Source organism: Erythrolamprus reginae, chromosome 13, assembly GCF_031021105.1.
Source record: "Erythrolamprus reginae isolate rEryReg1 chromosome 13, rEryReg1.hap1, whole genome shotgun sequence".
Classification (NCBI taxonomy): domain Eukaryota; kingdom Metazoa; phylum Chordata; class Lepidosauria; order Squamata; family Dipsadidae; genus Erythrolamprus; species Erythrolamprus reginae.
The window spans coordinates 5,407,067-5,433,992 of record NC_091962.1 but is presented as its reverse complement, the minus strand read 5'-3'; the positions used below and the strand labels follow the sequence as shown (position 1 = coordinate 5,433,992).

The following is a 26,926-nucleotide window of genomic DNA, read 5'->3' as shown; positions in this document are numbered from 1 at the left end:
CTTTGCATCTTCAGCTCATTAGCTTGGAATGTGACTTTGCATCGTAAGATTTATCTTGCAACGCTTGCAACGTGTAATTGTTACCAACTCGTCAGTGTAAAAGAGAATAAAAGAGTTACTTGTTTGAAAAATCAAAGCCTTGAGAAGAGAGGTGTGGATTTGCATCAGCTAGACCAGAACATACAGCTTTTCTTGCCACAGTTGTTAAGCGAATCACTGCAATTCTTCAATTGGTAACCCGGTTGATACGTGAATCTGGTTTGCCCCTGAGCTTTGCTTGTCAAATGCTCACCAAAGGGGATCCCAGCAACCAGTTAGGTCCCGCAGAGTTGGCCTTCTCCACGTCCCGTTGACTAAACAGTGTCGTTTGGCGGGACCCAGGGGAAGAGCCTTCTCTGTGGCGGCCCCGACCATCTGGAACCTGCTCCCCCCGTAGATTAGAATTGCCCCCACCCTCCTTGCCTTTCGTAAACTCCTTAAAACCCACCTCTGCCGTCAGGCATGGGGGAATTGAGACATCTCCCCCAGGCCTATACAGTTTATGCATGGTATGTTTGTGTGTATGTCTTGCTTTTTAATCAGGGGTTTTAGTTACTTTTAAATATTAGATTTGTTGTATATTGTTTCATAAATCTAATAAATCTAATCTAATCCCCCGACCTGTCATAATTAAGAGTCAGTCACCAAGCACCCGGATTTTGACTGTGGCGATGCGGCAACGGTCGAAAGTCCCTTTTGTTCAGTACCGTTGTAACTTGGAACGGTCACTATACAAACGGTTGTAAGTGGAGGACTGCCTCTGTGGTTTGCTGGGATCGAATGCTCTCTGGGTTGAGAATCAATGCCTCTTATTCTCCTTTATCCAGGACAATGTTTGCAACGAGGGGATAAAAGCCCGACAAACGAAACAACCAGGTGAGTTGGGGAGGGGGCAGGAGTCTACAATTGCAAATAAATATTGCTGAGGACAATAGCCTTAATAGGACAATAGTTTGTGTCATGAGATTCACAAGGGACACACCAGTAACAGGATATACAGTACTGTATTTTTCAGAGTATAAGACGCACCTTAGTTTGGGTGGAGGAAAATAGGTCGGCTTCAGCACATTATCTTATCCTCTGGTTAGGGCTAAATAAAAATACTTGGGGGAGTAGCAATGAAAACAAACCTGCAAAGACTTAGGGCTGAAAAAAAACCTTTGGAGGGAGTAGCAATGAAAAAATCCTGCAAGGCAGGAAGATTGTTAGCACCTCCTTAGGGCTGAAAAAACATTTTTCGGAGAGAGTAGTAATGAAAATAAGCCTGCAAAGATTTACAGCTGGAAAAAAAAACTTCTTCAAAGGGAGTAGGAATGAAAAAATCCTGCTAGCCAGCAAGATGTTTAGTACCTCCTTAGGGCTGGGAAAAAACCTCTTTTGGAGGGAGTAGCAATGAAAACAAACCTGCAAGCTGGGAAGATCTTTAGCACCTTCTTAGGGCTGAAAGAAAAAACCTTTTTCAGAGGGAGTAACAATGACACAAGCCTGCAAGTCAGGAAGATCTTTAGCACCTCCTTAGGGCTGAAAACACCTTTTTCAGAGGGAGTAACAATGAAACAAGCCTGCAAGTCAGGAAGATCTTTAGCACCTCCTTAAGGCTGAAAACACCTTTTTCAGAGGGAGTAACAATGAAACAAGCCTGCAAGTCAGGAAGATCTTTAGCACCTCCTTAAGGCTGAAAAAAACCTTTTTTCAGAGGGAGTAACAATGACACAAGCCTGCAAGTCAGGAAGATCTTTAGCACCTCCTTAGGGCTGAAAAAACCTTTTTCAGAGGCAGTAACAATGACACAAGCCTGCAAGTCAGGAAGATCTTTAGCACCTCCTTAGGGTTGAAAAAAACCCTTTTTTCGGAGAGAGTAGCAATGAAAACAAGCCTGCAAAGACTTAGCACCTCCTTAGGGCTGGGGAAAAGCCCTTCATCAGAGGGAGTAGCAATGAAAACAAGCCTGCAAGTCAGGAAGATGTTTAGCACCTCCTTAGGGCTGAAAAAAACCTTTTTCAGAGGGAGTAACAATGAAACAAGCCTGCAAGTCAGGAAGATCTTTAGCACCTCCTTAGGGCTGAAAAAAACGTTTTTCAGAGGGAGTAACAATGAAACAAGCCTGCAAGTCAGGAAGATCTTTAGCACCTCCTTAGGGCTGAAAAAAACCTTTTTTTCGGAGAGAGTAGCAATGAAAACAAGCCTGCAAAGACTTAGCACCTCCTTAGGGCTGGGAAAAAGCCCTTCATCAGAGGGAGTAGGAATGAAAAAATCCTGCAAGCCAGGAAGATCTTTAGTACCTCCTTAGGGCTAAAAAAAACCCCTTTTTTGGTGGGAGTAGCAGTGAAAACAAACCTGCAAGCCGGGAGGAATTGGGAAGATTGTTAGGGCTGAAAAAACAAAACGCTTTGAAAAAGCTACATTCAGAGCATAAAATACCTGTATTTTCAGCCTCTTTTAGAGGGGGAAAAGGTGCGTCTTATACTCCGAAAACTACGGCACTATTTAAAAATTGCCAAGACTAATCTTTGCTTTCTTCCATGTAGCTTCTCCCATCGTTCTTTCCTCGTCCGAGCAACCTCTGGACTCCGAGTTGAAAAACAGCAACCACGAAGAAGAAATTCTAGTAAGAGGCAGAATGAGAGCCTTAGGATGAGGGGAGAGTTGATGGTTTCTTTCGGAGAGAATAAGCAGTTTGGCCTAGTGGTAAAAGCATGAGGCTAGAAAATGGAGGGTCTGAATTCTAATTCCACCTTAGGCTGAGTGACTGGGCCAATTACCAGGAGACAGTGAGTTCTTGTCCCGCCTTAGGCATGAAAGCTGGCTGGGTGACTTTGAGCCAATCACCAGGAGGCAGTGAGTTCTAGTCCCGCCTTAGGCATGAAAGCTGACTGGGTAACTTTTGGCCAATCACCAGGAGACAATGAGCTCTAATTCTACTTTAAGCATCACAGCCGGCTCGGTGACTGAGAGTTCTAGTCCTGCCTTAGGCCTGAAAACTGTGAGAGTTCTAGTTCTACTTTATGCATCACAGCCAGCTGGGTGACTTTGGGCCAATCACCGGGAGACTGAGAGTTCTAGTCCCTCCTTAGGCCTGGGTGACTTTGGGCCAATCACCAGGAGACAATGAGTTCTAGTTCTGCTTTAAACATCACATCCAGCTGGGTGACTTTGGGCCAATCACCAGGAGACTGGGAGTTCTAGTCCCGCCTTAGACATGAAAGCTGGCTGGGTGACTTTGGGCCAATCACCAGGAGACTGGGAGTTCTAGTCCCGCCTTAGACATGAAAGCTGGCTGGGTGACTTTGGGCCAATCACCAGGAGACTGGGAGTTCTAGTCCCGCCTTAGACATGAAAGCTGGCTGGGTGACTTTGGGCCAATCACCAGGAGACTGGGAGTTCTAGTCCCGCCTTAGACATGAAAGCTGGCTGGGTGACTTTGGGCCACTCACCAGGAGACGGTGAATTCTAGTTCCGCCTTAGGCATAAGGACTATCTGGGTGATTTTGGGCCAATCAGCAGATAACAGTGAGTTCAAGCCCTGCCTCAGACCAATAAAGTCAGTTGGGTAACTCTAGGAGGCTGTGAGTTCCAGTCCCGCCTTAGCCATGAATATCCAGCTTTGTGACTTGGTCCCTTTCTCTGTCTTAGCCCATCCCACCTCACAGGGTTGTCGCCGCAGGGAAACACAGGAGGAGAAAGATGTGTTGGATACATTAGCCAGCTTGGGTTGTTCGTAAAAATAATTATAACAGGGAGATATAAATAAACAATTTAAAAAACCCAAAAAAACATTTCTTCAAGGTCTAACCACGGAGCGATAAGGTTGAGCTGAAAAAAATAAAAATAAAAATCCAGCTGTAAAATTAAATTAACTCCAGGAAGTTTGGCCAGGAAGGAAGTTGGCAGGCTGATCTTTTGTAAAACAGGAATTGTAAAACAAAGTGAATACAAGCCTAACATCTGAGCTCTTTGTTTTGCTTTCTGGGGTCCAGAGTTCCTTTTTTTTCTTTTGCTATTAATTTGTGGATAATATTTTTTATTTTTTTTCTCTCCACGTACCTTCATCCAATACAATATACCTTCTATTTTCAGTACAATCAAAAGAAATAGATTGTTAATAAGTCATATATAATTTTTAAAAATTCTTAATTCAAACCTATTTAATTTCAGAATAAATAATTTCTCCTCACTGCCAAACTTTCTAATTTTGTCAATTATCTTCTAATTAAATTTCATTGTTAATGTTCCTTTAAATATTTAATAAAAGCAATATCTCTGACATCTTAAACACTAAGCTGTAGTGCCTCCTTCCTCTCTTTATACATTTTTCTAAAAAAAACAACAACCCTTAAGTAATCTCTATTATTAAAATCTAAAGAAACAAACAAAATCAAGCAAATTTCAATCTTTTCCCTATCCTTCTTGGTGATACAGTATATATTTACTAACTGCACATGTTCAATTTTACTCCATACTCAATTAGCACTTATTAATTTCATTTCCACATTTCTTACTTTCTTATATTCTTGTATTTCATCCAATTAAATCATTACAAATACTTATAACTCTTTGCTATTAATTGGGAAGCCAGGCCCCACAGCACATATCTGATCACATTCAATTAAAATTTAAAGATTTACGATGTGAATTAATTCAGTTTAAATTTCAAACTGTAGCATTGCACTGAATTTACTTTCAGTTTTTAAAAATTCAAATGAAACTTAAACTGAACTCGAGTTTAAAAATCTAGCATTAAAACTAATTTCATTTCGAATTTAACATTTAAAGGATTTTCCTGAACGACCATGTGATTTATTTAATAACCACGGTGATTTGCTTTTAAATATCTTGGCTAAAAAAGTTTGTAAAATTGAGCTTAGCAACTGAAATTCTGGTTCCCAAATACCATCGCAACACTTCCTGCATACTTAGAGATCATTTAGTCCAACCCTATGGTGCCCAAGCTACAGTGACACCAATTCAAATTTCTCTTTGGGGTTTACCCAACATGTTCAAACACCAAATGAGTATTTTTGTAAAGATATTTGCAAAAATAGCAACTTGGAAGCTCAAAATCCCTTCAGTATTCTTGAGAAATTCTGCTTTTTCGAACCCGGAAAGTTTCTAGCCCTCTTGAGGTCTGAGAACACGAGCTCCTGGCGAAGGGCATCTCGTGATGCCCGTCAGATCATGTGGACATTGAGCAACTGTTGTTGACGTTTCCTTCCTCTCTTTGTGGGCTGAAGGAAAAAGAAGAACAAGACACTGTTTTGTTGTGATCACGAGTTCAAATTCAGAGAGAACGATCTTTCCCCCTTCCCCTTTTTCTGGGCAGAGCTGAGATGCCCAGGAGGATTGTCTGTTTAAACAGGACAGGAAACAATTCATTTCACAACTGAACTGCAAGAACTCTGCGTGACCTCAGCCTTGGAAAAGCCATTCCCAATTCCCATGGACAATTTCTCCAGATCAGAGGGAAAAAATATTAAGGAAAAGAAAATAAATCAATTGCAAAATGAGGGAATGCAATTGATAGATGTTTTTCTTTCTTTCTTTTAAGACATTACCTTGAGGACTAGAACCATCATTTTTTAAAATCAGAAGCCATACTTGTGTCACCATATTTATTTATTTATTTTATTTTATTTTATTTATCAGATTTGTATGCCGCCCCTCTCCGTAGACTCGGGGCGGCTAACAACAACAATAATACAATGTAAACAAATCTAATATTTAAGTTAATTTAAAAACCCCAATTTAAGAAACCAATCATACATACAGACATACCATGCATACATTTTATAAGCCTAGGGGGAAGGGAAAGTCTCAATTCCCCCATGCCTGACGACAGAGGTGGGTTTTGAGGAGCTTACGAAAGGCAAGGAGGGTGGGGGCAACTCTGATATCTGGGGGGAGTTGGTTCCAAAGGGTCGGGGCCGCCACAGAGAAGGCTCTTCCTCTGGGTCCCGCCAAACGACATTGTTTAGTTGAAGGCGGTCCCGGAGATATTCTGGTCCGATGCCATGAAGGGCTTTGTAGGTCATAACCAACACTTGAATTGTGACCGGAAACTGATCGGCAACCAATGCAGACTGCGGAGTGTTGGTGTAACATGGCAGACATGCCCAGAAGCCAGAATCTATTGGGGGGGAGGGTCCAGAGATGGTTAACCAAGATTACAACACAAAAAAAATAGAGTTAAAACTGAAAATGGTCTTATTAGGTATTATGGATGAAAGCAAAAACAGAAATAACTAGTATCTCATTATATTTATTTATTTATTCATTCATTCATTCACTTTTTTTTAATGCCGCCCTTCTCCTTAGACTCAGGGCGGCTTACAACATGTTAGCAATAGCACTTTTTTAACAGAGCCAGCCTATTGCCCCCACAATCTGGATCCTCATGTTACCCACCTCGGAAGGATAGAAGGCTGAGTAAACCTTGAGCCGGTGATGAGATTTGAACTGCTGACCTGCAGATCTAGCGGTCAGCTTTAGTGGCCTGCAGTACTCATGGCAACCAGGATTACATTAAAGCCCAACTTTGGAGAAAAGAAACAGCCCCTACTAACCTAACAATTATAAATAAGATTTTAGAATGTGCAGAAATGAACAGATTAACTATGCAAATAAAAGATAATATATATAATTATATATTGTTTTATCACTGTTGTGAGCTACCCCGGGTCTGCGGAGAGGGGCGGCATACAAATCTAAATAATAATAATAATAATAATAATAATAATAATAATAATAATAATAATAATAATGAAACCGATTTGTACAACATTCAGTCCAAATGGTATGGACTGGTTGGATTGCAAAAACAAAACAAAATGAGATGTTTTACACGCAGATAAATAAAGAGATACATAACTAACTGAAATAGGGATAAAACTTAAAATAAAAAATTGTAACAAATGTAATAAATGTTTTAAAGTATGAAATTAAGAATAACAGTGGTGTAAAAATACAACGATAGGTTAAGACTGCTAAAGGAACAATAATTAGATATTAATTGGTTCATCGAGTTATGTGGTTTGTTAGGTTATGTCTTTTGTAGAGGTTGTTGTTACGTGACCTGTGCCTTCTTTTTCTCGACCGTAGAAATTTCAAGACACCAGCCAGTACGTGGTCGCCGAACTGCGGGCGCTGGAAAACGAACAGAAGCAGATTGACGGGCGGGCAGCGGTGGTGGAGAAGGAGCTGCGGGGCCTGATGGAAACAGGTGAGGCAAAAACAACAGCAGCAGTTGGCAGATGTTTCCAGGTGTGCCCTTGGCTGTTGGGGCCTGTCGGACGCCGGCCCTTTCAGCAGCCGAATCAGAGGCGGCGGCATGGGAGTATGTAACTCATGTGAGGCTTGCAATGGTCGTTAAGTGTGAAAAAACGATCTTAGTGCACTTTTTTCACTGCTGTTGCAAATTGGTCACTAAACGAACTGTTGTAAATCGAGGGCTACTTCTAATTGGTGGGAGTGAAACCCCCGGGCGCTATAGTCCACTTTAGAATGTCAGAAAATGAGATTACAAATATAGTCACCTTGGGATTCTGCTGCCATCTACTGTCTGATTGTGGGACTGCACAAACATCATAGAATCACAGAAGATTGACGGCAGAAAAAGACCTCATGGTCCATCTAGTCTGCCCTTATACTATTTCCTGTATTTTATCTTAGGATGGATCTGTGTTTATCCCAGACGTATTTAAATTCAGTTCCTGTGGATTTACCAACCACGTCTGCTGGAAGTTTGTTCCAAGCATCTACAACTCTTTCAGTAAAATAATATTTTCTCACCTTTCTTCTGACCTTATTTATTATTTATTTATTTATTTATTTTTGGTCTGATTTAAAATACTGTATCAGAATTCTGTACCAGGCATAGTTTCCATGGAGCAGCATCATTATTATAAGGTGTAGAAAATATACTGGTGATATTAAGAAAACAGTAATTACCACATACATTGAAAATGTAAAACTAATGTAGTAGCAAAAATGCTTCTATATCAGAAACTTTATGTCATTGAGCAAAACGAAGCATTGGAATTGGCACATCAAACTCCATAAAACAGACATATGTCCTTTGCTGATTATTTTTTTCTGTTGACTAGTGGAGGTCTTATTTTTCGGGAAACAGGGAACCTCAAGTGATCTTTTCTGTAGGGATGAGAGTTAGATGCTCAGAGGTCCAGGCAGACCAATGGGGTCGGGCACTAGAAGCCAATGGTCACCCACCCATCTTTCCTTGTTTTCCCCTTTTAGGTGCAAATAAATTGAAGGAGGAAGAATTGATCCAGGAATGGTTCACCCTGGTCAATAAGAAGAACGCCCTGATCCGGAGACAGGACCAGCTACAGCTGTTGTGAGTAGGAGAAAGAGACAGCACGGTCCAATTACACTTACATATACAGGTAGTCCTTGGAGGGGTGTGGTGGCCTATGGGTTGGAGCTCTCGCCTCCCAATCAGGAGGCTGTGAGTTCGATCCTGGCACCCGAGTTGGACATTGGGGAGGATGGCGAGGACACGGGGCCAGAGGCAAAGGTTCCGGGCCTTTGGAACCTCCAGCACCTCATAGCACGGATGAAGAAAAAGAGTTTTCTCTTCTTTTTGATGCACGAGTTCGCAGGGCTTCCAAGAGACAGGAACGGTTATTTCAGAGGAGATCTTCTCGAGAGTAAGACTGGGGGCTAATTGGCCACTCCCCTAGCCTACTTAAGGGCAGCAGAGGCAGCTGAAAGGCTGCAGGAAACAATAATTTAGACTTGGGCATCGGTCCTGAGGTGTCTTGTGAATCCCTGCTTCTCTGCTTCAGATTCCTTATCATGGAAGACTCTTTGCCAAACCTTTTTGAACTGACACCAGGATTGCTTTTGGATTTGTGCATGTGCCTCCACCACTAAGCCAGTTATTAGCAGTTGGTTCATTGATTAAATAAAGTCCATTCAAATGGGGCGCGTTGATAACCGAGGGACGGAACAGAGGGCACCTGGCCCCTAAACGCTCAACTCCATTCAGTTGCGCGGACTCTCATAGGAATCAATGTAAAAGCAAATAATGCGTGCACTTGGGGAAACCACAGGGAGGGTGGAGGCCCTGTTTCCTCCCAGGAGATTCCTATAGAGGCCCCACGGAGGCTTCTCCCTGCCTTTTCCAGCCCTGTTTCCTCCCAGGAGATTCCTAGAGGGGCCCCACGGAGGCTTCTCCCTGCCTTTTCCAGCCCTGTTTCCTCTCAGGAGATTCCTAGAGAGGCCCCACGGAGGCTTCTGCCAGCCTTTTCCAGCCCTGTTTCCTCCCAGAAGATTCGTAGAGAGGCCCCACGGAGGCTTCTCCCTCCCTTTCTGGCCCTGTTTCCTCCCAGGAGATTCCCAGAGAGGCCCCACAGAGGCTTCTCCCCACCTTTTCCGGTTACAGTTTCGGAGGCTCGGGTTTGTAAGTGGAAAATGGTTCTTCAGAAGAGGCAAAAAAATCTTAAACGCCCAGTTCTTATCTTTAAAAGTTTGTAAGTAGAGGTACCACTGTACGTCTTAGGTAAAAGGTACCACTGTACTTTCTTAGACTAATGTGGTTTTGAACCAAAAAGAAGCACAGTTTCTTTTTATGAGGGTGGAAAGACATGAAAAAACAAGATATCATTCAGTGCTCTAATGTAAAAGACAATCCTGGGATTTCCCATTTTTATATTTTGAACCTGTACAAATAGGCTTTTCAGGTAAGACATTCTAAGAGATTGCATCAGTCTACAACAGAAAACAATATTATCTCCTTGAACAGCCTCTTCAAATAAAGCAAATACAAAAAAATCGAGGAAAAAAAATTGCAGAAGCTACCAAACATTAACAATGCTTAAATTTTTTTTAAAAAAGGAAGCATGATGAACTTTTTAGTAAACCAGTTTTTTTGACACTTACTAGTTTACAACAAAAGTAAATATTTACAGTCTATAAGAATATAAACCGAGATAATCATATATTCAAATGAAGGCTAGCACTGAGAGGCTTTAAGAAAATTATTCAAGGTGGTGAAATCAAATAAAGGGAACACTTAAAAAACAGAATATAACTCCAAGTAAATCAAACTTCTGCGAAATCAAACTGTCCACTTAGGAAGCAACACTGACTGACCGTCAATTTCACATGCTGTTGTGCGAATGGAATAGCTGTGCAAATGAAATATTCAATGAGAATATTTCATTCATTCAGATCTAGGATGTGTTGCTTGAGTGTTGGGCCTGAGACTTGTATGCGGCTTCTATTTTCCCAGGATTGAAGAGCAAGATCTGGAGCGACGGTTCGAACTCCTGAGTCGTGAACTTCGCGCCATGATGGCCATAGAAGGTGAGGGCTGGACTCTCAGCCGGATGGAGGAACCAACCCCCCCAACCCCTTGAGAGAGAAAAAAAAGGGCCTTAGGGCTCATCATAACTTCCTGGAACAAAAAAGCTCAAGGAGGTTGGCATTTAGGCCTCCAGAGGGCCTATCCTACAGGGGTGTTGTAGTAATTCAGATCAATTCAGATCCGAGAGAAAGGTCTCCTGTTTGAACGGTGGGTTGGGCTGGATGACCTCCAAGGTCCCTTCCAAGTCTGAGGAGACTTGGAGACTTCTGAGGAGGAGGAGGAGGAGAGAAGGGTCTCCTACTTGACTAGGGCTTTGGCCTAGAATCCATCTGGTGGTGATCTAATTCTAACCCACATTTTTCACATTTTATCAAGTTGAAGGGTGTGGTTTACTTTATCAAATGCCTTATTGAAGTCCAAAACTAAATTATATCCAACTAAGGAGAAATTTCCTAACGGTTTAACCATCACCAGAACAACTTGCTTCTAGAAGTTGTGAATGCACCATCACTGGAGGTTTTTAAGAACAGAGTGGACATCCACTTGTCTGAAATGATAGTCTGCTTCCTGACTAAGCAGGGGGGTTGGACTAGAAGACCTCTGAGGTCCCTTCCAGCTCTATGGAAGTCTACGGAGAGGGGCGGTATACAAATCTGATAAATAAATAAAATAAAATAAATATTCTGAATTGGGGGGAAAAAATTGAATCATTCGGCTGTTTGTATATTTGCTTTTCTGCCTGACTCGGTCAGGGAAGGCAGCCGGAAAAATCTATTTAATGAACCTCTTGATTGAAATCCTGGGGTTTTTTTTTCTGCTCGGCAGACTGGCTCAAAACAGAAGCCCAGCGGCAAAGGGAGCAGCTCCTTCTGGAAGAACTGGTCTCACTGGTGAATCAGCGCGATGAATTAGTCAGAGATCTAGATATCAAAGAGCGTATGTAAGTTGGCGTCTTTTTCTTTTGTCTCTTCCTACGCTCTTTCTTGCCTTATTTCTTTCTTTCCTTCTATGTCCTTCTTTCCTTCTTTCTCTCTTCCTCTCCCTTGCCTTTCTCTATCCTTCCTTCCTCTCTTTTATTTCCTTATCTCTCATCCTCTCCTTTGTTTTCCTGTCTTTTCTTCTCTCTTTCTCCTTCCTTCCTCTTTCTTTCTTTTTTCTTTCCTTATCCCTTTTATTTCCTTACTTCTTCCCTTTTTTCTTTTATTCCTTTTTCTTTTTTCTTTCCCTCTTCTTTTTTTCTCTTTCCTTCCCTTTCTTTCTTTTCTCTTCCCTACTTCATTCCTCTCCTCTTCCCTTTTTTATTCCTTTCCCCCCTCTTCTTTCTTTCTTTCTCTCCTTCCTTCCTTTCTTTTCCTTTCATCTTTCTTTCCTCTTCCTTACCTCATTCCTCTCCCTCTTCCCTTTTTCTTTTATTGCTTTTTCTTTCTTTCCCTCTGCTTTTCTTCCTTCATTCCCTTTCTTTCCCCCCCCTTCTCTTTCCTTTTCTCTTTCTCTTCCTTCCTTCCTTTCTCTCTTTCTTTTCTTTTTTTCTTTTCTTTCTTTCCCACGGCCCAAATATTCTAGCTAAAAGGATACAACTAATGCGTGAGGGGTAATACTCCTTTTTAACCACTCAACTCTCTGTCTTTGGCCTCCCAAAAGTCTTCTTCCAATTTGTACTTGATTTTCAAAAGGAAGGAAATTTGAAGAGCCCGAGGAACTGGCATTTAATCTAATTTTCCTTGAAATTAAAATAGAATGGGAATACAAGTTTGGGCCAAGCTCACCTATCTTTGCCAAGCGCCTCTCATTCCCCAAAAAGGTTGTTCCTTCCTATTGCTGGTCCTTCGCTGCAGTATAGTGATGAAGGCATTAACGTACTGAACAGAATAAAAAAAGTTGGGAGAGACCTTGGAGGTCTTCTAGTCCAGCCCCCCTTCATCTTTTATCATAAGAACCTAAAAAGAGCCATGCTGAATCGGGCCAAAGCCCACCGAGTCCAGCATTCTGTGTCAGACAGTGGCCCACCCATTGTCCATGGGGATCTTGAGCAGAAAGAGAAGGCAAAACCCTCCCTTTCCCTTGACCACCAACAAATGGGACCGATGGGAATCCTGCCTGCCTCAACCACCATAGAGGCGGCACATGGACATCCGTTTCAATAATCAAAAACTCTACTCTGCTTTTGTATAAACATGGAATCAAACTTATTGCATTCTTATCATTTCCATTTTCAATAATTTTCTTAATTATCAATATTTCATATATTACCGAGCTTTCACATAATAAACTTTTTCCATTTAGGCATTATTTCAAAGCTAATAAAAGAGGAAAAAAAACATTATCCCAAAGCAGATCAATAATTCAATTTCTCATATACAATGTATCTTCAAATTTTCAATTTAAACCTTATCTCATAAACTACTATCGTTTTTAATTCAATAATTATCAAGTCGGGAATTACCCCATCTTCAATACTGTAATCTTTCCTCCTTAAAAAAAAAAGTTTGTTTATGGCTTTGGAGGGGCATGTTGGCTGGGAAGGGGCAGGGAACTGATAACTATGGTGGTGGACTACTACTACAAACGCAGTGGTTCTCAACCTTCCCAACGCCGTGACCTTTTAATACATTTCCTCATGTTGCGGTGACCCCCAGCCATAAAATAATAAAATTATTAGGAAACTTCAGGGACGGGTTCTAACTTAACTCGCATGCAGAGTCCTGAATTTATTTTTTTTAAAAATTGCCAAAAAAAAAGAAAACTGAAAACAAAGATGGCGACACATGTGCAGTGCCCGAAATTCGGATTCTGTGCATGCTCAGAAGTTCCCATGGTAACATTTTCTTTCGTTTTCTTTTTTCATTTTGCAGTAGTGGGTGGACCCGCCTGGAAATGATTATTTGTTTGTTTGTTTGTTTATTTATTTATTTATTTGTGTGTGTGTGTGTGTGTATGTATTTATTTATTTATTTGATTTATATTAATCGGATTTATAGTGGAGTGGCGTCTCGGTTTCTAAGACCTTCGGAAATACAGTGGTACCTCTACTTACGAACTTAATTCGTTCCGTGACCAGGTTCTTAAGTAGAAGAGTTTGTAAGAAGAAGTAATTTTTCCCACAAGAATCAATGTAAAAGCAAATAATGTGTGTGATTGGGGAAACAACAGGGAGGGAGGGAGGAAGCCCTGTTTCCTCCCAGGAGATTCCTAGAGAAGCCCCATGGAGGCTTCTCCCTGCCTTTTCTGGCCCTGTTTCCTCCCAGGAGATTCCTAGAGAAGCCCCATGGAGGCTTCCCCCTGCCTTTTCTGGCCCTGTTTCCTCCCAGACGATTCCTAGAGAAGCCCCACGGAAGCTTTTCCCCGCCTTTTCTGGCCCTGTTTCCTCCTAGGAGATTCCTAGAGAGGCCCCACGGAGGCTTCTCCCTGCCTTTTCCAGTTACAGTTTCGGAGGCTTGGGTTCATAAGTGGAAAATGGTTCTTGAGAAGAGGCAAAAAAATCTTGAATACCTGGTTCTTCTCTAGAAAAGTTCGTAAGTAGAGGTGTTCTTAGGTAGAGGTACCACTGTATTTTCCGATGGTCTTAGACAGGGGTAAGCAAAGTTGGCTCTTCTATGACACGTGGACTTCCACTCCCAGAATTCCTGAGCTAGCATGATTGTCTCAGGAATTCTGGGAGTTGAAGTCCGCAAGTCCTAGAAGAGCCAACTTTGCCTACCCCTGGTCTTAGGGGACCCCAGTGAAAGGGGTCGCGACTCGTGACCCACAGGTTGAGAACCACTGAGTTACTAAAGTGATTACCAACAGTTCAGTAAGCAGGGAATAGATTGGATTTATCGCTGGCCAAAATCTCCCCACAAGGTGGTTGTTGTGGGGAAAATAGGAGAAAAGGAATCTTAGATACGTTTGCTCCCTCGAGTTATTTCTAAAAGCAACACAGGCAGGATATAAATAAACCTAAATAAATTAAAAAGAATATAAACCTAATAAAAGAAAAAAAAAGAAAAACAAGGGAGAGGCCTAACAAAGCTTTCCTTGTGGTCCCCTTTCCTCCTGTCTCCCTTCCTGTCCCGCCCTCCCCGAAATCTCCCAGAGCTTTGGAAGAAGACGCCAGACTGGAACGGGGTTTACAGCAGCGGCGTCACAAGATGAGTCGGCGGGAAAAATGCCGCGTCAGCTGAGAAGGTCTCCGGCGACGGCCTTGCGGTGTGAGGAGAAAAGCCCGAAACCGACACCCATCCTTTTTGCCTTCCAGTGGCTGCTGCGACTTGCTGCGCTCTGTTCATGCTCTATGGACTTTCCCCCCACTTTTGAGATGGGGGCGAAGATAAATTAAGATGCACTTAGATTTTTTTTTAAAAAAAAAACCCCCAAAGCATCCTGAGGGGGGAAAAAAAACTTTTGATGGGGGATTTTTCTCTTGATTTGTTTTAGAAACTTATTTATTGGTTTGTGTGTGTGTTCCCGTGTTTGTGCCTGCCTGCCTGCGTTGCATGCTAGGCGGTTCTGAGTTCGAAGAAAACGGGTCCCTTCCCTCCCGTTTTGGATGGTCAAGCTTTTGTCAGAAACCGCCTTTTACCTTTTTTTTTTTTTTTGGAATGTTTCCTTTTTAAAAACAAAGCAGAACAATCCACGCTTGATGGTACCAAAGCCACCAAGTGCCTTGAAATTCTCCTAGTGCCAAAATCGGGCTAAATGGGCAAAGCTTAACGCCCACCTCTTCTGTAAAATTTGGATATTTGCACTAAATTTGTACTGGACAATTTCGGAATAAATTGTTTTGGAAAATACGAACAACAGGTGAGTGATGCAAAGGGACAGAAGGAGGGGCGGTGGTGAGAAAATATTATTTTATTGAAAGAGTAGTAGATGCTTGAAACAAACTTCCAGCAGACGTGGTTGGTAAATCCACAGGAACTGAATTTAAACATGCCTGGGATAAACATCGATCCATCCTAAGATAAAATACAGGAAATAGTATAAGGACCATGAGGTCTTTTTCTGCCGCCAATCTTCTAGGTTTCTAGGTTTCATTCCCAGCACGGATTCTATTATTGTACAGGATAAGTCCTTCAGTTACAACTATTTGTTTAATGACCATTCAAAGTTACAACGGGACTGAAAAGAAAAATTGCAGTTATGACCACAAATTTCTGTAAAACATTTGTGAAACATTTGTTAAGGGGGTTTTACTCCATTATATTTATTTTATTTAGAGTACTTACTTTCTTATTTACTTACTTATTTACTGATTGATTGATAATTGATTGATTGATTGGATCTATATGCCGCCCCTCTCTGAGGATTCGGGGCGGCTTACAAAATATAAAAGAGACAATGATATACAATAGTTAAATCCAGTTAATTAAACTAAACTAATTAAACTAAACAACTAGACACGAGAATAGGTTTTTCCCGAACGCCATCACTCTACTAAACAAATAATTCCCTCAACACTGTCAAACCTTTTACTAAGTCTGCACTTCTATTTCTATTATTTTTTTCTCATCATTCCTATCACCCTTTTCCTCCCACCTAGAACTGTATGACTGTAACTTGTTGCTTGTATCCTTAAGATTTATATCAATATTCTTCATTGCTTATTTAACCCCAATGACAATCATTAAGTGTTATACCACATGATTCTTGACAAATTTGTATTTTTTTTAATGTACACTGAGAGAATATGCACCAAGACAAATTGCTCGTGTGTCCAATCACACTTGGCCAATAAAGAATTCTACTCTACTCTACTCTATATAAGCTAAATTTTACAACCTTTCTTGCCACGGTTGTTAAGTGAATCATTCCAGCTGTTTAGTTAGGGTTACGTTTGTTAAGTGAATCTGGCTTTTTCATTGACTTTGCTTATCGCAAGGTCCTGGATTTACATCAATTCGTTCAAAGTGACAAATGTCACATAAGTGGCTTACGACCATTTTTCACACTTATCACCCTTCTAGCACCCTTCATGGTCAGGTGCTTGGCAAGGGACTCATATTTATGACATTGTCGCATTGTCCGGGAGTCGATAGGATCACCTTTGGAGAAGCAAAAATCAACGGAGAAATCAGATTCACTTTCTCCATTGAACTGCAGTGATTTACTTAACAACTGGGCAACAAAGGTTACAAAATGAAGTCAAACCCGCTTAACAAAATGTTTTACTTGGCGACAGTAATTTGGGGCTCGGTTGTGGTTGTAAGCAATGGATTACCTACAGTATGTCACAGAAGTGAGTACACACACACCCCCTCATACTTTGTAAGTATTTAAGTATATCTTCATGCGACAACACCGAAGAAGTGACACTTGGGTACAATGAAAAGTAGTGAGTAGGCAGCTTGTAGAACAGTGTAGATGTGATGTCCCCTCAAAATAATGCAACACACAGCCATTAATGTAATGTAAACTGCGGGCAACTGTTGTCACAGGAAAATATATTCTTAAATATTTACAAAATGTGAGGGTGTACGAAATACTGTATGCTGGAGAGATTTGGAACATATTTAAGGGGCACCCCTTTCAGTTAGAGCTTTTGGGGAGCAGGGTTCAAGATTGGAGGACAATGCAAGTTGATCCCTGGTCACGATTCCCACGCGATCCTCATCTTCCAGCGTCGGTCTGCGGGACGGAGCGAAGAAATGGAGAAGCGCACGGACTTCTTGCAGCTGGTTAATTGTTTCCAGGGTCACAAGCATGGCTAGCACACCGGTAAGCAGGTAACCTATAAAAAGGAAAAAAAAGAAGGTAAAAGTGACTTTCAAATTACCTGACGGAACAATTCATCAGTGGAACGGCTTGCCACCAGAAATTGTGAGGGCTCCATCACTGGAGAGTTTTCAAGAAGAGATTGGACAATTGTTTATCCAGAATGGTTGTAAAGCAAGGCTGTCCAATGTTGGCAACTTTTAAAACTAGTGGACTTCAACTCCCAGAATTCCCCAAGCACTTTTTGGCTGGGGAATTCTGGGAGTTGAAGCCCACAAAGTTGCCAATGTTGGACACTTGTGTAAGGTCTCATGCTCCAGCAGGGGATTGGGCTAGACTTCCAAGGTCCCTTCCATCCCCAGGACTCTATGATTCTGTTTCATAGATACTCTAGACAGTGAATGGATGGATACATAGATAGATGAATATAGGTAGGTAGGTAGGTAGGTAGGTTGGATGGACAGATGGATGGATGGATGGATACAGATAGGTGGATTGATTGATGGATGGACAGATGGATAGATAGATACAGAGATACAGGTAGGTAGGTAGATAGATAGATAGATAGATAGATAGATAGATAGATAGATAGATAGGATGGACGGACATATAGATAGAGATAGTGACTGTAAAGTTAGATATAAGGAAGACAGACAGACCAACAAACGGATTGATAAACACAACAGCTTGTTTCCCGGAGTTGTGGTTGCTCCATCAATGGAGCCTTCAAGAAAAGATGGACAACCATTTGTCGGTCAGAGGGTTGAACTAGAAGACCTTCAAGGTCCCTTCCAAACCTGTTATTCTATGATTCTAAGATATTTCTATGCAGTTGTTGGTTTTTTTGCACCAGAGCATGGAACACGTTTGGCTTGGCCTCTTTCCAAAAATCTTTTTTTTTTTCAGCTCTTGCAGCCAAGTTTATAATCTGGGCATTTCCTGGTGATTTGTTCAGATGCAAAACAAGCGTGACAGCATGTACTTTTAATCTCCTGGTTCTAGACTACCAGCCCTTTTCTACAGGTAATCCTCAACAGCCACAATGGAACCCAGAATTCCCTTTGCAGAATGAAACACTGAAGTGAGTTTAGTTCCATTTTAGGACACTGTTAAAGGAACCACTGCATTGCTCATTTAGTCACACAGTTAAGTGAATCTGGCTTCCCAAATATTCCCCAATACAACCCCCTATGATTCTTGAAAATCTTTTATTTTATGTACACTGCGAGCATAGGCACCAAAGACAAATTCATTGTATGTTCAATCACACTTAGCCAATAAGGGATTCTATTCTATTCTATTTCTGTTCTATTATTTATTCCCTTCCTATTTCTTATTCTATTCTATTTTCTATTTGATTCTATTCCATTCTGTACTCTATTTTAATCACTATTCTGTTTTATTCTTTATTCCTATTTCTTATTTTATTCTATTCTATTCTATTCTGATTTCATTCTATTCCTATTCCTTATTCTATTCTATTTATTTTATTATTTATTCTATTCCTATTCCTTATTCTATTCTCTATTCTATTCTGATTCCATTCTATTCCTATTCCTTATTCTATTTATTTTATTATTTATTCTATTCTATTCTCTATTCTATTCTATTCTGATTTCATTCTATTCCTATTCCTTATTATATTCTATTTATTTTATTATTTATTCTATTCCTATTCCTTATTCTATTCTCTATTCTATTCTGATTCCATTCTATTCCCATTCCTTATTCTATTCTAATTATTTTATTCTTTATTCTATTCTATTCTCTATTTTAGTCTTTATTCTATTCCTATTTCTTATTCTATTCTCTATTCTATTCTGATTTCATTCTATTCCTATTCCTTATTCTATTCTATTCTTTATTTTATTCTTTATTCTATTCCTATTTCTTATTCTATTCTATTTTATTCTCTATTCTATTCTATTCTGATTTCATTCTATTCTATTTTCTATTTGATTAAATGTAGGGCAGCCCAAAAGGAAATAAAACCGAGCAAAAATCACTTAACAATTGTTTAGCAACAGATTTGTAAGTTCAAATGTAGCCGTGTATGTTGAGGACTATCCGAAACGGTGCAGATTATGGGGGCCCCTGCTATGGGGGACCAGGGGAGACATGATAGCATCTTCCAATATTTGAAGGGCTGCTACAGAGAGGAGGAAGGAGGTCAAGCTATTTTCCAAGACACCGGAAGGCCAGACAAGGAATAATGGATGGAAACTGACCAAGGAGAGATTCAATCTAGAAATAAGGATGGATTTTCTGATCAACCAATGGAACTCAAGTTGCCTTTGGGAGTTTTGGGAGCTTCATCCCTGGAGGCTTTCAAGAAGAGTCTGGACTGACATCTGTCAGAAATGGTGTAGGGTCTCCTGCTTGGGGGGGTTGGACTAGATGACCTACAAGATCCCTTCCAACTCTGTTAAGCTGTAAATCTAAGATGATCAAAGGCCTGGAGGCTAAAACATACGATGAATGGTTAGAGGAACTGGGCATGGCTAGCCTAGTGAAGAGAAGGACCAGGGCAAACATAAGAGCATCTTCCAATATTTGAGGGGCTGCCACAGAGAGGAGGAAGGAGGGTCAACCTATTTTCCAAAGCACCAGACAAGGAATAATGGGTGGAAACTGATCAGGGAGAGATTCAACCTGGAAATAAGGAGAAGTTTTGTGACAACCAATGCAACAGAAGTTGCCCTCAGAAGTCATGGGAACTTCCAACACTTGAGACTTACAAGAAGAGACTGGCTTGCCCTCTGTCAAAAATGGTGTAGGGTCTCCTGCTTGGGGGGGGGTTGGACTAGATGACCTCCAAGGTCCCTTCCAACTGGGTTAAATCTAAAGAGTTGTTAATCTAATCCTACGTAGTTTCTGCTCTGGAGAGCTCACACTACTTACCAGAGCTTACAAAACTTTCGCCAGACCCATCCTCGAATACAGCTCATCTGTTTGGAACCCATATCGCATCTCAGACATTAACACCCTTAAAAATGTCCAAAGATACTTGACCAGAAGAGTCCTTCATTCCTCCACTCGAAACAGAACACCCTACCAAACTAGACTTACAATCCTGGGTCTTGAAAGCTTAGAACTACGATGCCTTAAACATGATCTAACTATTGCCCACAAGATCATATGCTGCAATGTCCTGCCTGTCAAAGACTACTTCAGCTTCAACCACAACAACACAAGAGCACAGAACAGAGTCAAGCTTAATATTAACCGCTCCAAACTTGACTGTAAAAAATATGACTTTAGTAATCGGGTTGTCGAAGCATGGAACTCATTACCGGACTCTGTAGTATCATCCCCTATCCCCCAACATTTTACCCTTAGACTATCCACGATTGACCTCTCCAGATTCCTAAGAGGTCAGTAAGGGGCGTACATAAGTGCACTAGAGTGCCTTCCGTCCCCTGTCCTATAGTTTCTCCTATATCTTGTACAGTATTTCTTCTCTACTATATCTTCTATAACCTTCATTGTGTATTATTCTGTATTGGACAAAATAAATAAATAAAAATAAAAATGTCTCCATTCCCCTCTTAGCTGTAATTCTGTTTACTGGACCTCTCCAAGCCAAATGAGCCAACAGCAAAGCGGCGGCTGGGTAGGGGAACCATTTAAGGGACCTCTTCTGGTTTGGCGATAACGATTCTGGCGGCCAACCCTCCCGTTTTTTAACTCCCGGGCACTTACACGTGATGGTCATCTCATAAAACCTTTTAAGCGCTGGAGGAGAGGTGACGTGGGGTACGAAATCCCCCAGGCCGATGGTGCTGAGCGAGATGAAGCAGAAGTAGATGGAGTCCAGGAAGGTCCACTTCTCCTTCAAGACCCAGAAACAGATGGCTGGGATGACCATGAAGAGCGTCAGGGTGGCCAGGCCCAGCCCCACCGAGTGACCCAAGGCCACATGTCCCCTCGGGAAGCCCCAGCGGCTGTGAATGTATTGCACCGGCCGGTACGTTAAGATGGGCAGCAGGCAGCGGAGTAAACATCGGACAAGCAATATGGTCGCCAGGATGCCCACAAGGCAATAAAAGATGCTGATAATTTTGCCCCTGTCCGAGAGAGGAATCAAGTTTCCGTAACCTAGAATCAAGGAGCGACAGAGAGGGTTAAAAAATCTGGAAGCTAAACTCCGCGAGGAATGATGGCCACTAGCCAGGTAGGTCTAACTTCAGGGGTCTCCGCATAAGTTGGCAGCTTTTTAAGACTCGTGGGCTTTTAAGAATTGCTCAGCTAGCGATGCTGGGAATTGAAGTCGATGAGTCTTTAACAAAAAGTTAATGCCCTAAATAATGCGATGCTGGCTGGGGGTTGAGTTGAAAGTCCACTAAGTCTTAAAAATTTGGCAACTTTGGGGAGTCCTGGTTTAGCTGAAAGAAGAGAAGGATTAGGGGGAGATGTATAGCTGTATTCCAGTACTTGAGGGGCTGTCACAGAGTATGGGGTCTGATCAAACGTCCCTTTCAACTGTCCTGTCCTGTGATTCTATCCTATCCTATCCCATCCCATTCTTCATTCCACTATTCTATATTGTATTCTGTTTTTTCTATTCTATTCCATTCCGTTTTTCATTCCACTATTCTATATTGTATTGTTTTTGTATTCTATTCCATTCTTTATTCTATTCTATTGTATCCTACTCTACTCTATTCTTTATTCTTCATCCCACTCTATTTTCTATTCTGTTCCGTTCCATTTCATTCCATTCTTGCATTCTATTTTCTATTCCATTAGAATAGAATAGAATAGAATAGAATGCAATACAATACAATACAATACAATATAGAATAGTGGAATATCTTCATTCCACTATTCTATATTGTATTCTATTCTATTCTATTCTAATTCCACTCCACTCTTCTCTCCTTTCTCCTTTCCTTTCCTGTTCTGTTGGGCTCTCTGGTACACTCCTCCCAAAAATTCACAGGTACAAATTTCAGACACACACACGTTTGAAAATTCAAAACAATGTTCTTTATAATGAAAATTCACTTAAACCAAGCCCTCTTTTGGTATAGCCAAGAGCACTCGTCTCCAAACAAACTGGTAATTTGTACAAGTCCCTTATCAGTTCTGTGATACTTAACTTGCAGCTGTGAGGCAATTCACAGTCCTCCTTCTTTCACAAAGTGAAACACACTTTGCCCTGGTTTAGTTTCAAAGCGGGGGGAAATCAGCACACAAAAGATCAAAGTCAGCAAAGCAGGCACGAAACACTATGATCAGATAATCCTCCACAATGGCCAAACCCACAGGCTGCTCTTCATAGCAGCCTCACTAATGACCACAGCCCCACCCAACCCCAGGTGGCCTCATTTTCTTTGATAATAATCTCTCAGTTGTTGCTGCCTATGCATCGCTCTCCGCATGCGTGGCTGTATCATTAACTCTTGTTCTGAATCCAAGGAGGAGCTAGATAATTGATCTCCTTCTGAGCTGTCTGCCACACTCTCCTCCTCCCTGTCACTCATGTCTTCTTGGTCAGAGGAGCCTTCATCATCAGATTCCACCAGGGGGGGGGGGCAAAACAGGCCTGCAGCATGTGGATGTCTCCCCCACATCCACAGTCCTTGGGGCAGGAGCTGGGCCAGAGCTAACCACAACACTTTCCTTATTTTTATCCTATTCTACTCCACTCCACTCCATTCCATTCTCCAAAACACTCCAAAGTGTTACCCGTTTAACAACTGCGGTGATTCCTTTAACAAACGTGGCAAGAAATGTCATAAAACGGAACAAAACCCACTCAACAAGCATCTCTATTTTGGCTGCAGTTGTGTAATAATATGGGACTAGCTGTATTCCAAGTGAAATTTTGTAAACATCAAAATCTCTCTAGGAACTCTCTCTTTCCTTATAGGGTTATAAGAGTGTCAAAAAGAGCAAATTATAACTCAAGGAAACCCGGAAACTCACAATGGATTTGTTCTTAAGGACTGAGGCAGTGTGATGTTATTTGCTGTGGCTAAATGCCAGAAATTTACTTTGCTTCTCCCAAAAAATAATAATAAGAGGGACATGATGCCCAGCGGGCCTCGGTGACCTACAGAATCTTGTTCAATAGAAAGTAAACACCGGTGCCCAATTGACTTGGTTGGTTTGAAACCCAGCCTGCAAAGCTGCAGCTACAAAAATCCTCTACAACTGACCTTAAATACTTTTTACTAAGCAAAACTATTGGTAAATTGAGTTTTTCTTACTTTTCTTGCCACAACAGTTTATGACTTTCCTTGCCACAATAGTTAAGTCAATCACTGGAATTATTCATTGATTGATTGATTATCAATCAGGCTGATAGGTTAACTTCCGTAGCTAATCAACTACTACATTTGGTTAATTTCTAGACTCTCTCTCTGGAAGTCCTTGACATACAACCGTAAATAAAGCAGGCCCAGCCTGTTACCTTGTTGTTTTGCAAGGAAAAATAGGGGGAAACAACAACAACAGCAACAGCAAAGGGCTGCTTTGAAAATATTCAATTTTATAAAGGTTTTTTTCCCTGTCTCTTCCCAAAATTTGGAGTCAAGAACTCTGAAAATCTTGACAAACTTGTCAGAAATATATATACTTGAAGGAAAAACAGATTCTTAGCTTCTTGTCCCCACAACAACCAAGTTTATCTTCACAACAAAGGTGTAATTCAAATCAGACGGTGAATGGAACATCTTATATCATGGGGACTAGAACCTTAAGCATCATTAATTCAGCAAGCTAGCAGAGTGAATTCAGAAGAGATTAATTTGTCTAAAGTAGCATTGGGTCTGCTTGAGCAGGGGGTGAATAACAACTTTGTTATTCTCCTGGATACCTGCCCTGCACAGACCCAACTTGAGATGGGGTTGGACTAGAAGACCTCTTAAAGTCCCTTCCAGCTCTGTTCTGATTAAAACCTGTTCTCCAGACCACACCAAGGCAGGACTAAGAAGCAATAGATGAAAATTAAACCAAGAGAGAAACAACGTAGAACTAGAGAAATTTTCTAACAGTGAGAACAATTAACCTGTGGAACAGCTTGCCCCCAGAAGTTGTGAGTGCTCCAAGAGTGGAAGCTTTTGAGAATAGATTGCACAGGTCCATGAATAGTGCATGAGCAGGGGGTTGGGCTAGAAGACCTCCAAGGTCCCTTCCAAATCAGTTATTCTTCCAGATACCTGCTCTGTGGAGACCCAACTTGGGCTGGGGTTGGATTAGAAGACCTCTATGTCCCCTTCCAACTCAGTTATCTCCCCCCCCCCAATAGTTATTTCCCCCACCCCAATACTTGCCCTATGCAGACCCAACTTGGGCTGGGGTTCGTCTAGAAGACCTCCAAGGCCCCTTCCAACTCGGTTATTCCCCCCACCCCCCACACTTGCCCTGCGCAGACCCAACTTTGGCTGGGGTTGGTCTAGACCAGTGTTTCCCAACCTTGACAACTTAAAAATATCTGGACTTCAACTCCCAGAAGTCCCCAGCCAGCATTTGCTGGCTGGGGAATTCTGGGAGTTGAAGTCCAAATATCTTCAAGTTGCCAAGGTTGGGAAACACTGGTCTAGAAGACCTCCAAGGCCCCTTCCAACACGGTTATTCCCCCCACCCCAATACCTGCCCTGTGCAGACCCAACTTGGACTGGGATTGGACTAGAAGACCTCTAAGGCCACTTCCAACACAGTTATTCCTCTGGATACCTGCTCTGCGCAGACCCAACCTGAACTGGGGTTGGACTAGAAGATCTCTGAGGTCCCTTCCAATAGTCCTGTTATCACCTGTCCTTTGCAGAGCCAATTCGGGCTGGGGTGGGATACAAAGGGGTATGGATGGGGCAGTTCAAAACATCAAAATAGCAGGTGGACCAATCAAAGCCCCGTTTACAAATGGCACAGAAAAGGCGGCCATTTTGAAATCTTGGACCACTCTGTGAGGGGAAAAGGGCGTCGTGAGGAGGCGCTGACCGGTGGTGGTGAGGGCGCCGGCGGCGAAGAAGAGGGCCGAGGGGAGGTCCCAGGCTGGGCCGGCCGAGCCGTTGCCCAGGGCGAAGGCGGCGCTGTAGCCTCGCACGGCCAGGACCCGCCGCAGCAGCCCGGACAGCTGCTCCCCGGACAGGCAGCGCCGGTGCTCGGCCAGGAGGGAGGCGCGGGCGGCGTGCAGGGCGGTCACCAGGGCCCGCTCGGCGGGGGCCTCCAGGGCGGCCAAGACGGCGGCGCCCAGCAGCAGGTAGAGCCCGTAGGCGCCCAGCAGCAACTCGAAGCGCCCCGGACGCCGAAGCCGCCGCCACGCCGGCTCCATGCAGGTGAGCTGAGGTGGCAGGTGAGCAGCCCCGCCCACGCAAGCCCCGCCCACGCTGGACCCGGCGGCCCTTTGGGGCAGGGGGAGACCTGCCTGACGGTCGTAAGTCGAGGATGGCCTGCAAGGGGGGGGGAAGGGGAGGCCACGAGGAGATCACGCCCTTGAGACAGGAACGCTAGTGGGTATTTGCCCACTAGGAAATCACTCCTGCCCACCCCATTTTAGGGTCTAGGGAGGTGGGATGGAAGACCATGAGGAGATCACTCCTTTCTGACAGGAATAGTCCTGCCAATGGAGGCTCTGGCCCACCCTTTGGGGTCCCTGTAGGATGGGAAGGGAGGCCACGAGGAGATCATGTTGCTGAGGCGGGAATGCTCCTGACACCGGAGACTCTTGCCAACCCGCCTTCAAGATCAAGGTAGGTGGGACAGGAGGCCACTAGGAAATCACTCCTGCCCATCCCATTTCAGGGTCCAGGTAGGTGGGATGAGAGACCACTAGGAGATCACGCCTTTGAGACAGGAATGCTGCTGACACTAGAGGCTCTTGCCCGCCCACCCCATTTCAGGGTCCAGGTAGATGGGATGGGAGACCACTAGGAAATCACTCCTTTCTGACTAGAATGGTCCTGCCGTTGGAGGCTCTGGACTGCCCTTTGGGGTCCCTGTAGAATAGGAGGGGAGACCACGAGGAGATCATGCCTTTAAGATTGGAATGCTCCTGATGCTGGAGGCTTTCACTCACCTGCCTTAAGGGTCCATGTAGGTGGGATGGGAGGCCACTAGGAAATCACGCCTTATTATTATTATTATTATTATTATTATTATTATTATTATAATACAGGAGGTTGGACTACGGACTTTAGAGGTCTTCAATCTCCTGCTTAAGCACAAGAGATTATTCAATTCAATTCAATTCAATTTATTAGATTTGTATGCCGCCCCTCTCCGAAGACTTATTATCATTATTATCATTATTATTATTACTATTATTATTATTACTATTATTACTATTACTATTATTATTATTAATAATAATAATAATAATAATTTATTGGATTTGTATGCCGCCCCTCTCCGTAGAATAATAATAATAATAATAATAATAATAATAATTATTATTATTATTATTATACAGGTGGTTGGACTACGGACCTTAAGGGTCTTCTTGTCCAATCTGCTTAAGCACAAAAAATTATTGTTGTTGTTGTTATTATTATTATTATTATTATTATTATTATTATTATTATTATTATTATGTCAGTCCAATCTCCTGCGTAAGCACAAAAGATTGTTGTTGTTGTTGTTGTTATTGTTGTTGTTGTTGTTGTTATTATTATTATTATTATTATTATTATTATTATTACAGGAGGTTGGACTATGGACCTTAGAAGTCTTCTAGTCCAATCTCCTACTTAAACACAAGAGCATATATCAGTGATGGCGAACCTACGGCACGCATGCCACAAGTAGCACATGTTGCCCTATGTTAGCTCCGGGACAGATGCTTGTGCTACCCAGCTGATTTCCGGCCTTGGGGAAGGCCCTTTCACCCTCCGGTGGCTTCACGGAAGCTTCCCTTAAGCCCCGAGT

General features: G+C 42.3%; 2 protein-coding genes across 2 annotated transcripts in view; one reads left to right on the top strand and one right to left on the bottom strand.

Annotated features, from left to right (window-relative positions):
• EHBP1L1 (EH domain binding protein 1 like 1) overlaps positions 1 to 15,133 on the top strand; it is a 57,548-nt gene extending 42,415 nt beyond the window's left edge. Inside the window, exons 13-19 of the mRNA XM_070766699.1 lie at positions 867 to 915; positions 2,568 to 2,647; positions 7,135 to 7,255; positions 8,290 to 8,389; positions 10,289 to 10,362; positions 11,189 to 11,303; positions 14,436 to 15,133. Coding sequence (XP_070622800.1) covers positions 867 to 915; positions 2,568 to 2,647; positions 7,135 to 7,255; positions 8,290 to 8,389; positions 10,289 to 10,362; positions 11,189 to 11,303; positions 14,436 to 14,523 — 627 coding nt within the window. The 3' untranslated portion in view covers positions 14,524 to 15,133. The remainder of the gene's footprint in view (positions 1 to 866; positions 916 to 2,567; positions 2,648 to 7,134; positions 7,256 to 8,289; positions 8,390 to 10,288; positions 10,363 to 11,188; positions 11,304 to 14,435) is intronic.
• Positions 15,134 to 16,771: 1,638 nt separating this feature from the next.
• LOC139175447 (potassium channel subfamily K member 1-like) lies at positions 16,772 to 25,334 on the bottom strand. The gene is made up of 3 exons (XM_070766572.1): positions 25,105 to 25,334; positions 20,756 to 20,997; positions 16,772 to 17,069 (listed from the first exon to the last, which is right to left on the bottom strand). The coding sequence occupies exons 1-3, from the start codon at positions 25,332 to 25,334 to the stop codon at positions 16,852 to 16,854; spliced, it is 690 nt and encodes a 229-aa protein (XP_070622673.1). The 3' UTR covers positions 16,772 to 16,851.
• Between the last annotated feature and the right edge of the window lie 1,592 nt (positions 25,335 to 26,926).

Excerpts from the sequence above, each read along its gene's own strand:
- LOC139175447 (XM_070766572.1), bottom strand. The coding sequence starts at position 25,334 with ATGGAGCCGGCGTGGCGGCGGCTTCGGCGTCCGGGGCGCTTCGAGTTG. Across the intron at positions 20,998-25,104 it reads CTGCGGCGGGTCCTGGCCGT|CCGCTGGGGCTTCCCGAGGG; the intron begins GCGAGGCTACAG and ends ATACATTCACAG. Across the intron at positions 17,070-20,755 it reads TTATGAGATGACCATCACGT|GTTACCTGCTTACCGGTGTG; the intron begins GTAAGTGCCCGG and ends TCCTTTTTATAG.